The 12,469-nt window shown below is 44.9% G+C and overlaps 1 protein-coding gene across 12 annotated transcripts in view; it reads left to right on the top strand.

The window, feature by feature from the left end:
• The window catches only part of PCDH17 (protocadherin 17), a 138,226-nt gene that overhangs the window by 117,179 nt on the left and 8,578 nt on the right, over positions 1–12,469 (top strand). For 6 of the 12 annotated variants that reach the window (XR_014510072.1, XM_083435803.1, XM_083435804.1 and 3 more), the window contains one exon: positions 10,000–10,074. The exons of 4 other annotated variants lie outside the window; for them this stretch is intronic. Coding sequence is in view for 6 of the 8 variants with exons in the window: in XM_083435803.1 (XP_083291929.1) it covers positions 10,000–10,074 (75 nt within the window). In the remaining 2 variants the exon portion in view is untranslated. Of the gene's footprint in view, positions 1–9,999; positions 10,075–12,469 lie in introns of those variants that run through there. 2 more of the 12 variants (XM_083435799.1, XM_083435800.1) reach the window with 1 other exon arrangement.

Here is a 12,469-nt window from a genome sequence, read left to right as displayed (position 1 = left end):
GGAGGCTTCCCATTGCCTAACTGAGAGATCCCTGCCCCCTCCTGCTTGCACGCAAGCTCTGATAGGCAGCGTGAAGTCTCCCTTCACAGCTGAGAGATCCCTGCCCCGCTCCTGCTTGCACGAAAGTAGGAGTTGGGAGGTTGCTCCGATAGGCAGCATGAAGCCCCCCTTCTCAGCTTAGCTGCTGGGGTCAGGGAAGGTGGAGGCAGCCCGGAAGCTGCATCTTGGAGCCTCTGTACCACCATCATATGGGGACTTCTGAGCAGCTCTTGAAGCCAGCCAGAGCCAACTGCTCCGGGCTGCTGAGACTGCTGCTGCTGCATTTCCCAGGGACATTAGATGAAATCTGGGGATATTCCGGGGATGGAATTTGTCTGGGGACTTATTCCCAAATCCGGGAACTGTCCCCGAGAAACGGGGACGTCTGGTAACCCTAACAAAGGAGCAAGTTATGGAGACCCTTACTGTCTTCCTTTTCCCCCCTCCCACACACTTAGGTTTTCCACTTGGGGCATAGCATATGTGTGCTTTCCCCCCACCCCACACCTTCTTCCAGGGCAAACTCCATTCAGAAGTGGGGATTACTGCTGGCTGAGCTTGGCAGAGGGAAAATAACCCTTTAAAATAGAGCTTGACTTACACCATCCTTTTTGCCAGTGAAACTTCTGCTAGGTGTCTTGATCATGCGACTGAGCTGAAAGGATTTTGGGGCAGGGCTAAGTCTGCCCCTGTTCTATCCTGCCCCTTTTGGAGGGCTTACTCTGGCCTTGGCCCAGACAGCTTATTTCCACTTTTCTCCAGGAGGATGAGCCAGGATGAAAGACTTCGGATGGAGAGCTGCCTATTTCAAACTCTGCTAATTCCAGCAAACCGTGGGTTTGGATTGCTCTCTATGTCTCTTTCTACTTACCCTGTATCATCCTGATAATGGAGACTACCGTGGCAGCTATTATCTGTAGGCACTGTGCTGACCAACTGTGAGAGAGGAGAATTACCTCTGTGCCTGCTAACAGACCCTGGGGTGAAGGAGAGGGCATCCCAGTTTGGTCCAGAAGCTCAAGGAGAACAAAACTACTAAGAACTGAACAACACAGACACTTCATGTTATGTTTCAAAGTGCATGGGGAATTAGAAGCTCTAGTTGGCAATCCTAGATACCAATAACACACATGAAAATGCAGTGATCATCTGACTAGTTTAAAATAGAAAAAGCAGCTTGTTCATTTATTAAGCTAGACTACAGAAAACACTTGTAAAATGCCAGTAGTTGTGTGATTGCTTTGCATGTGGTTATCTAGGACTGAGTTACTGTGAGGCACCTTCATACTTCATTTTGGACCTTACTGATTTTTTTCTTACGGATGCATGACTGGGTTTCCGAGGGGTGGGGGTGGGGAGTATTTCAATTGCCTTGCAAGCAGAGGGTTTTTATTATGGCCCTAAAATCTTTCCAGACAAAGAGAGCACCAAGTTCCTGGCTATGGAGTGATCTGCCAACCTAGAAACAAGAGAGGCAGAAAGCCAGGGCAGACTTGTAGCATTTCAGCTTTTGGACAAAACATGGATTTTCCCATAACCCAGACGGAAGCCATCTAACCTCATCCAGGAAATCTCTCACCTGGGTGTAATAATGCTTTCAATGAAGCATAATTCAGTGGATCTGGAAAGTCATAGTTTGTGATGCCATCTGGTCAAGCACTAATGAACCTGCTGGGAATGTTGGTCTAATACATCATTATCACTATGGAGGGCAAGCGATTCACAAACTTTTTGGATGAAAGAAATTCTGCCAGTTTCCAGTCTTTCCTGTGGTGCACAGAAATCACTTTCTTTTTTTCCTTTCAACTACAGTGAAAACAAACTTAAAGCCCTTGCCCTACACTGAAGAATGCAGAGTTCACCACTGGCTTTTGACTATCATAACTTGCTCAAGAAGCACGGCTTCTAATAGTGAACTCAGCTACAACCGAAACTGCAGAGAAACAGCAGCATGCTCATGGTGGAGCTCTGAGGTCCGCAGAAATGCAAAAACAAATAAAATAAAATGTTGCATTTTATAAATAAATAAATAAAGTCAATTGAGGACTTGGCCTGCTCAGGAGGTCTACAAGGGTGAGGCTACTCTTCAGCCTGAGGGCCACATTCCATTCTGGGTGACTTTCCAAGGGCCACATGGCAGCCAATGGCAAAAGTGGGTGGAGCAAGGAATGGAAATGGCATGCTAGTTTCTGCTCACGCTCACACACCCCTCTCCATCCTGTATCCAGGCAAGCAGGAGGCATGACATCTGAGCAAGACATCTGCATGCCAAGCAGGGCTAGTGAGGGGGCGTGGCCTGTGGAGAGGAGGTGTGGCCTAGGGAGAGTTCTGAGGGACAAATAAAGAGGTTTAGAAGTCCCTGCCCCTCCCACTTTTGTCACAGGAATGCAGAGCAGAATGGGGAAGCCTGTTTCAGCCCAATGACCACATTCCCTCATGGGCAACTTTCCATGGTCTGGGCACCAGTGGTGAGCTGAGCCCAGGGCAAAACGTGGGTGGATGAACAGATGTGTCCACTTGTATATGGTTTGGGTTGCCTGGTAAGAGACTGATTTGTTTTCAAACAGAATTTTAAGTTTTTATTTTGTGTTTCTGATAATCAAGAGTAGAATTGGCAGGTCATTCAGTGTGGATTTTGTCTTGTCTACCAGATCCATCTAACAGTAAAAAAAAGTGGGGGGGGGGAGAGCAGGCTTATGGTGACCTTTAGTGAAATGGTCATCGCAATAAATCCCACTGCTTGCATTACAGGAGTATTGATGTTTATGTCTCTGGTACACCATCTGCCTTCCTGGAACCCAATGTATTAATAGTCTCTCATCTTGTTTTTACAGCGCAAACATAGTTTTGTTGCAGCAGACATTTGTAGACGTGTGGACATAATGAAAGAGGCATATGGGTCAAGGTTTGGCTGGAAAAACTGGCCATATTTCGGATAGGGAGCCTAGATGCCATTTATCATTTATCTGAAGTGCCATGGTTGCATCCATCTCCAGAGCTCCATCCATTCCGCATCTGGTAATGACTTTGTCTTCTGTTGGCATAGTCGGGGGGATCATGCAGTTACTGCACAAAGCTGTTGTGCATGTTCTCCTCCTTGTGTAAGTACTTCACTTCAGCCAGGGCTATTTTCCTGTGGTGCAAAGCCACAATTCTGGGGAGGGCTCTCACCATTCCAGTGACACACCTTGCTGTTGATACTGGCAGATATGTCTGCGCTTAATATGAATGGCAGAAACTTCCACAAACAAACACCATTACTATTGCTGCAAATGTTTTATGTGATCCAAGTGTCTCTTGCATAGCTGCCCAAATCAATGGCCAAATCTGAAACCCTGAAGAGCCACAGCACTAGGCTAGGAGAACCAAAGGACTAGTTTAAAACAGTACAGAGATGTTCCTGATATGCCGCAGAAGTGCATTCCATTTATCTGTCATTATTAACCTATCCTTGGGCCATGTGGATAAACAAATCCCTACCACAAGTAGTTATGTCAGTTCTATTTTTAATCCCAAAATACATCTTCTAATTGAAGGAGACATCCTGATAGAAATCCTCTAGCTAAAATAAGTGGTTTGGTTTGTATTTTGAGGAAGAGGGCAAAGGACAATTCAAAGGCTTGTGCTTGCATATATCAAAGATTTAAATTGTCCTTTTTAAACAGCAGTCATTGTGGTTACTTGTTTTACCAATGTTATTAACTCATTTCAGACTTTTTTGAAACCTGAATTCATGTCTGTGACATGCATCTACCGTACCATAAAGACATTATGTGGAGCCAGTGAAGGACCATAGATATCGGTCCTAAATATCATATGTGCTCTGAAATATAGGGACATTCCCTAAATGCCATCTCTGTCTGCATGTGTGTGTGTGTATGCAGTTTTGAGCTGCCAGCATGATTTCCCATTTAAATTACCAGCCCTTCTCCCCATGCTACTTTGAAGTAAAGGGGTAAGAAGATTCAGTCATGGATCCCCCATATCACATGTAGTTTAACCTTTAGACTGAACAGAATTAATTCATACCGGTGAATTTGATATAATAGTAGTGTACTGTAATGTCTATTTCTGTGCTGTTTTGCAAGGGAAGTGTTGCATTCATGCTTTGTTAACTGCTTGCATTTCTTTTACTTAAGTTGGTGTTGTTCCTCTTTTGTTCTCTCTTGAACAAGAGTACAGTGGTACCTCGGGTTACAAACACTTCGGGTTACAAACTCCGCTAACCCGGAAGTAGGTCTCCTGGTAGCAAACTTTGCCCCAGGATGAGAACGGAAATCACGCAGCAGTGGGAGGCCCCATTAGCGAAAGCACGCCTCAGGTTAAGAATGGTTTCGGGTTAGGAATGGACCTCCAGAACGAATTACGTTTGTAACCCGAGGTACCACTGTAGTGCCATTTTCCGGAGGAAGGCTTCCTGCCTCTAATAGCTTCCCTGCCTCTGCCTGTTAGCCATGCTGGCATTCTCCTGGTCCTCTTTGTCCTCCCCGCTCCCCTGGCATTCTGTAGAATATATTCTATATGAGCTTCTGTTCTTGAAGTTTTGAACAACCCCCTGACATTCCTGAAAAATTTATCCTTTTGTAAAAAATGAAGTTGAGAGGTGATCTCATTTGAGGGGAGTTTCCTCTTTTGAAGTCAAATGTTACTGTGTTGAACTTCCTTGGCCATTTCAAAATATGTTGAATTCGACAGCACTCTGACTGCTGTTCCCAGACAGTTCAACAGCACTGACACATCACAGCAGGATGCCAGTTACGATTAAGAGCCCCCGCCCCCTCTCATCTCTTGTATGACCAGAGCTGTTCTAGGTTGCAGTTGTTTAGGGAATCTAGAAATTCTACCTCATTGTCATGACCAGAACAAGGGTAATTTAAGGAGTAGATGATGGGCAGTGATTAAATGGGAAGTGGACATTGGGTGGGGACTATGACCTGGGTGTGGGAGCTTGAAGTCCCTCCAGAACTTTAAACAGTTTTTATGCTGGACTGAAAGATGAAGCTTTGACTTGGCCTGGAATATGCCATTTTGATTTTGCTGCCCTAAATACCTTAAACCAGGTCTGTGCTATATGGTAACTAAAGCTTTTTATACTGCAAGCAACCATGCAGTTTAAGTTGTGATTTACATTAGTATTGAAAAATTGAACTACTTTTAAAACTGGTTTTAATTGAACTGGAAGCTGAAATTTTCAGCTGAGTCCTACTCTTAAAAAGGTAAAGGTACCCCTGCCCGTACGGGCCAGTCTTGACAGACTCTAGGGTTGTGCACCCATCTCACTCAAAGAGGCCGAGGGCCAGCGCTGTCCTACTCTTAGGCTTTCATTAAATGCTGTCCCTTTTACCCTAAAAAACTGAAACTTATACTGCGTTGGAACTAAATTGTGTCCTCCCTAAAAGAGGGCATGTGTTGCGGTGAGACCTGGAGACTGACCTCCTGGTTGTGGGTGGGTTGATTGGTTAACCACAACACCCGATTGGTAGGTCCCTCGGTGTTGGGTTTAATCTGGCCAATGGGACGCAGTCTAAATGGAGCAAGGGACCTATTTATGCCCATGCACGTGACCCAGAACTTCCTCTTTCGGCTCTTGCATCGGAACACCCGCCCACCTCTCCCTACTTTTAGGGCTTTGCGCTTGACCTTGCTATTCCGTCGTGTGTCGTCTGTCGTTGGTACAGGGACATGGCAGAAATTTCCCCACTTGGCTGATTGGCTGTTGCCATTTGGGTTTCGCCTGCCGCGTAGCAAATCATCACAACTTGTAAGGTTGCGGATGGGCACTTGTTCATGTGATAGGGATGGGAGAACGGTCCCGCCATCCCTATGTGAAAGTTATTCTGTTAAAGGAATCCAGGGACTCAACTTGGTTTGGTCAACGCCTGAGAGGGGGTTGTGCCCGTGCCAGAGTCCAGGGGAGCATCTGGGGAGTGGACAGCGTCTGTTTCCGGTCTTTGTCACCTACCTCAGGTGTTCACCCTTGGCTGACCTGTGCTGGTGCCCTGGGTCAGCGCTGCCTGCAAGGATGCAGGGAGCCAGTTGAACCAGAGCCTATGCAACCACTCACTTTTCTGTAAGCAATAAAGTTGTGGCCTAAATTCTGCCAAAAACCAAAACTAAAATGTGTTTTTATTTAGGGGGGAGGTCTCTGGGTTTGAACATGCAAAAGCTAATACCACCTTTAATATCTCCCATTTGCTCCATTGTGTGGAGCCATATAAGGGTAGGGGTGGGGTGGGGTTACTCCTCCAAAATTGGTATTTAATCTAGGTTTCTGGTTTACTATTGCCCCTCAAGACTTCTCTGCTAATTTAGAGGTAGCTTTCCTTCTGGGGCAGAATTGAAAATGCATTTGTCCAGGCTTATTGTTCCTAGTATTTGGCTCCTGAACTATATATATATTTTTTACAGGATTTATCTTCCAGCACACCCTGACTGTGCCCTTGCTAAAGTTTAAGTGATGCCTTAATTAATTAAATGGGAGGCACTTAGCCTCCAGTCACTCAGCTTCTTAACTTGCTGTTACCTTGACTTGACACTTGATCGCTGGTTCTAAGATGTTCAGGTACCTGGAGCTGCCCTCTTGCTTGGGATGCCAGTTCAAAACTCCATATTTTTATGGTACTCTCTTTGTGAAGGAACTCTTTTGTTTGCAGCTCAGCCAACACACACAACAATTTATTTATTTATTCAGTCCATTTACCTGCATTACAGGGGATTTTGAATGCAGACCAAGATGTTAAATACCCCACATTTTCCAGATATTTCCACCATCCATGTAATGGATCCACTCTCAAGTCTGAATAAGCATTTGTAAATCCACTGAGTCAGTCCTGCTTGTTTTGACCAACACACTGAAGAATAGTTATATATGAAAGTGTCCTTAAAGGAAACACAGTAGTTACAGACCCTCCAAGTTGCCCTATTTTCCAGGGACAGTCCCAAATTTAAAGAAGCCATCCTGGTTTCTGATGTGATCCTGGATTGTCCCACTTTTCCTTTGGACCACCCTATTTTTATCAGAGAAATGTTGGAGGGTATGGAGTTATGTGACTCTCAAACCAAGGGAATAAGTACAGTCATGGGAAAAAGAAAGTGCACCCTCTTTGAATTCTGTAGTTTTACATATGAAGACATAATAACAATTATCTGTTCCTTTGCAGGTCTTAAAATTAGGGAAATACCACCTCAGATGAACAACAACACATGACATACTACACTGTGTCATGATTTATTTAACAGAAATAAAGCCAAAATGGAAAAGCCATGTATGAAAAACTAGGTACACCTTATGATTCAATAGCTTGTAGAGTACATTTAGCAGCAATAACATGAAGTAATATGAAGTATTTGTTTTCTGTAGGACCCAGGGCCATCTTTAGCAGATGTGGCACCATGGTGCAAATATTCCCCAGCGCCCCCAAATTACCAAACATAGTGTTGTTGTGGCTGTAGCTGCGCACTGCCAGCCATCGTGGGGGGCAACTCTCCCCCATGACACTGAGGGCGACCGATCCCCACAGAGGCTTGGGAGTGAAGTTGCACGCGTCCCAAGCCTCCACGGGAGGAGAGCGCAGCTTCCTTCCCAAGCCTCCTCGGGAGGAGAGCGATCTCCGCAGAAGCTTGGGAGGGAAGCTGTGCGCCCACCAGCCATATGGTTAGCGGGGCACAGCTTCCTTCCTAAGCCTCTGCGGGGATCGCTCTCCTCCAGAGGAGGCTTGGGAGGGAAGCTGCAAGCCCACCAGCCTGATGGTTGGTGGGGCGCAGCTGGCGGGCATACAGGGAAAGGTGAGACCGCCAGCAAAGCTGCGCAGCTGGAGAGCCCCTGAGAGGCCGGCGCCCTGGCACGATGCACCACCTAGCCCTATGGGAAAGATGGCTGTGGTAGGACCTTATCCAACTCTCACATCATTGTGGAGGATTTTGGGCCCATTCGTCTTTACAGCATTGCTTCAGTTCATTGAGGTTTGCTGGCTCTCTTAAGGTCCCGCACAGCACCTCAGTTGGGTTGAGGTCTGAATTTTGACTGGGCCATTGCAACCCCTTGGCTCTGTGCTTTTTCAGCCATTCTGTTGTATATTTTCTGGTGTGCTTGGGATGCTTGTCCTTCAGCTGTTGGGCAGATCACCACACATTTGACTGTAGAATACTTTGGTATATAGAGGAGTTCATGGTTGACTCAATGACTGCCAGGTTCCCAGGTTGTATGGCTGCAAAACAAGCCCAAATCAGCCCTCCACCAGCGTACTTGAAATTATTATTATTATTATTATTATTATTATTATTATTATTATTTATACCCCACCCATCTGGCTGGGTTTCCCCAGTCACTCTGGGCGGCTTCCAACAAAATATTAAAAATATAATAAAACATCAAACATTAAAAACTTCCCTAAACAGGGCTGCCTTCAGATGTCTTTTAAAAGTAAGATAGTTGTTTATTTCCTTGACATCTGATGGGAGGGTGTTCCACGTGGCAGGTCCACTACCAAGAAGGCCCTCTGCCTGGTTCCCTGTAACTTGGCTTCTCACAGTGAGGGAACCTCCAGAAGGCCCTCAGCGCTGGATCTCAGTTTCCAGGCTGAACGATGGGGGCAGAGAGGCTCCTTCAGATGGTATGAGGTGCTTTTGCTGATATGCTGTGTTTGGTTTTTGATAAATGTGGCACTGTACACTATGGCCAAACATCTCCTCTTTGGTCTCATCTGTCCAAAGGACATTGTTCCAGAAATCTTGTGGTTTGTTCAGATGCAACTTTGCAAACCTAAGCTGTGCTGCCATGTTCTTTTTAGAGAGACGAGGCTTTCTCCGGGAAACCCTTCCAAACAAACCATACTTGTTTCATCTTTTTCTAATTGTACTGTCATGAACCTTAACATTTAACATGCTAACTTAGGTCTGACCTTGGGGTGAATTTGCTGGGGCATCCACCCCTGAGAAGATTGGCAACTGCCTTGAATGTTTCCCACTTTTGAATAATCTTTCTCACTGTAGTATGATGGACATAAAATTGGTTGGAGATGGCCTTAGAACTCTTCCCAGTTTCATGGGCAGCATCACCTGCTTCTCTAAGAGCCTTGTCTCATCTTTCCTCCTTAGGACTGTGTTAAAGCACACCTGAATGCTCCAGGCCAGCAAACTGCCAAAACTTTGGCACTTATAGAGATGGGCACACTTGCTGATGATCAGTTAAGCAAGGACATTTGATTAGCAGCCCCTGTCTGCTACTTAGCCTTTTAATTCCCATGGAAGCAGTAAAGGTGTACTTAGTTTTTCAGACATGATTTCTCCATTTTGGCTTTATTTCTGTTAACTAAATCATGATACGGCATAATATGTCATGTGTGGTTGTTCATCTGAGGTTGTATTTATCTAATTTTAAGACCTGCTAAGGAACAAGTGATTGCTTTTACATCCTGATATGTAAAACCACAGAATTCAAAGAGGGTGCACTTACTCCCCCCCCCCCATGACTATAACTATACAACCTTTAGAAGACACCTGAAGGTGTTTTATTATGTTTATTATGTTTAATGTTTTATTATATATGTTGGAAGCTGCCCTGAGTGGCTGGGGCAACCCAGTCAGATGGGGGACGGGGTAAGAAATAGTAAAATTATGGTGGTAATGTTGATGATTGGTGGAATAGGGTGCCCCTGTTTTCACCAGAGAAATGTTGGAGGGTATGTTGTTAGTATTTTCACTATTCTGTGCTTGACAGATTTATGGCTTTTGTGGTTTTTGTATCTCTTACCTGTGCAGGGGGCAGGGTAACCAGGCTGCGGGGCCAAGAGAACAAGGAGGTGCATGTCTGTCTTTCAGAGGGTCCAGGTTTGAACCTGCTTTGGGCACAGATTTCAGCTGTGAACATTTAAAATGTAGCAGGCATAATGCGGGTGGTTGGGGAGTATGGCATGAAGGGTGTTTTCTGCTTTATAACTCACAGGTCCAATTTTCCTCCAGAACAGCAAGGGAGAGGCCAAAGACCCATAGTTGGGCTCTGTGGACCGGCCCGCTGTAAGGAAGGAAAATTTTCAGGTAACAACCATTGTTTTCTTTTTCTTGCATGAATATATTAACTCTAACTTTAATGTCAGAATTGCAGACTATGTCCATACCAGAGGCCTAAAAATGGCTTCAGTGTGGAGAGAAGCCTCTGGGTGACAACAGAAGGAATTCTGACTGCTGCTACAGCCACCCACAGAGCGCTGCTGCCAGCTCGCTCCAAGTGTGGATCATTTGCTTGCTCATCGTCCGCCAGCGCTCAGTTTTTTGTTTTATTTATTGCAACAGCAGAGAGGAACCAAGAGACATTCTTGTTTCTCTTGCTTCAAGCAGCCTGACACTGCAGGAGCAGGAGCGGCAGGCGAGTGGCTGTGCTGCACAGGGCTAGGAGCGGCTATCGCTGTGTCCAGACCCAAGAGCTCTCACCCGGAGGCTTCTGACCACAGGGAGCCTCATTCACAGGCTTGTGTTTGAACTGGCACTCAGATTTCTCAGAAGCAGTTTATGTACAAGGGGTTTTTTATGTGATGGGGAGTATGGGGAGTAAAGAGCAGCTCTGACCCCTTTAAATAAGCTTCTTGTTTAAGCAGTTCATCCCAGCTGTGATGGACCAGAATTAGGTCCACTACTAGTCCATCACCTCTTCACTGCCTTTGAAATAATGCATGCTGAGTTCATGTTGAAATATCTTCCCTTAACCCTTTCCAGGCCTAATTAAACATCACATAGATACACATTTAATTCCCCCCCCCAATTGTTGTGGGAGGCGGGCGGGTGGCTGTTACAGCCAAACCACTGGGGGAGTCATTGAATGGGAGAGAGCAAAGCAACACTGAGCATCTTTGTATTATTAACCCTTTCCATGTCAGCTGCTTTCCCTCCCTCATTTGTTACCATTACAGATGCTTGCTTGTACTTGCAAAAGTGTATTTGGAACTTAACGGGGGGGGGGGGGGCGGAGATAAAGCAGAACAATACTGGCCATTGAAAGAGTTAAGCATCCTCTCTCCCATTTCCTTGCCACTTATTCAACCGTCCCAAAGCAACTTTTATGTAATAAAAATGGTTCTTGGATTTCTGAAAATGTAACATTGAGCATAAAATCCATTTTTTCCATGTTCAACTTGTCTCTTGTCCAAATATGAGAGCTAAGCACATGTATCAGCAATTAAAAATCTGACAGTTCCATGACCACATATTGTAGGCATCCTGTTTGTTTTTTTACTCAAGTTTGTCTCAGCGCACACCCTCCTGTTTTGATCAGACTGAGAATGCACTACTCACTCAACATCCAAATACATGTTATGGATTGTTTAACCCCCCCCCCCCAAAAAAAAAAAAATACTCCCAGGAAATGTGCAAAATGGAATTTCCTGGGGCATGAATGCAGACATGCACAGAAGCTACTTCTGTTTAATCTGAAATTGCCATTTTAATTACTGAAATGGAGTATGTAGGGTTTTTGCTGCTAGTTCAGGTTCATCTCAACTTGATTCTAAATCGATAAAAAATGGCAACTTTCTCCCCACAGAAACAGTGCAAAAATGATTTACTTTTTTTTTCATGGATCAGTTTATGCACAAAACAATATGCTGGAATATACTGTAAAACTTGTAGTGTTTGGGGCCTTAAAAAAGCAACAGCAAGAACCCAAAAGTAGCTTTTAAGCAACCATTCAAATGTGGTAAAGCACCCCTTCCTCCTCCATTGGCATCCATTTCAAACATTTCATGGACTGTCTAGCTAAAGGAAGGGACAAAACTCTGATCATCCAACAAGACCCCACCCACCTCCAGACCTCTGCCCCTCACATAGCAAAAAGGGAGGTTGAGGAAGTATTTTTTAAAAAAATATTCATTGTTTCAGGTTCTGCAAAGAAATGTTAAACTGTGAAGTAGTAAATGTATGACATGCAAAATACAGTTTCCAGCTGAGCGCAGAAAAAGGGGGATGAACGAAACACCTGCCACCTCCCACAGATCACCTGCCAAAGAAATACCACACAAGTATGCAAGAAAAAGACGACATAAGGTGCTTGGAAGCTCCGGTAGAATAAGCTCTGGCAAGAAGAAATAAATAATTGAGACAACATCCAGAAATAAACGGGGGCCCAGATGGAAACAGAAATGGAAGGGGAAGCATGGGAGAAAGGGGAAGGAGAGGCAAAGACCCACTTGCCATTGGCAGGGGTTTGATCAGAACTTTCTCCTCATCTACAGATTATTGCTGGGTAGGGATAATCTGGATTAAGGAAGGGGAAAGTGTGGGGCAACAGTGATTCCCAGGAAACATAATATAGATGTCACACATTATAAATGGTAGAAGCTCAAGAAGTTTATGAGCCACATTAAAGGAAGATATGGTTATACATCTTCCTTTAAGGAGCAATGGTAGCAATCCTTGGCTAGTTGGAGCTATCTAGAGACAA

This window comes from Podarcis tiliguerta (assembly GCF_965153285.1).
Source record: "Podarcis tiliguerta genome assembly, chromosome: 4".
In the NCBI taxonomy this organism is placed as follows: Eukaryota; Metazoa; Chordata; class Lepidosauria; order Squamata; family Lacertidae; genus Podarcis; species Podarcis tiliguerta.
This window is presented reverse-complemented; position numbering and strand designations above follow the sequence as displayed.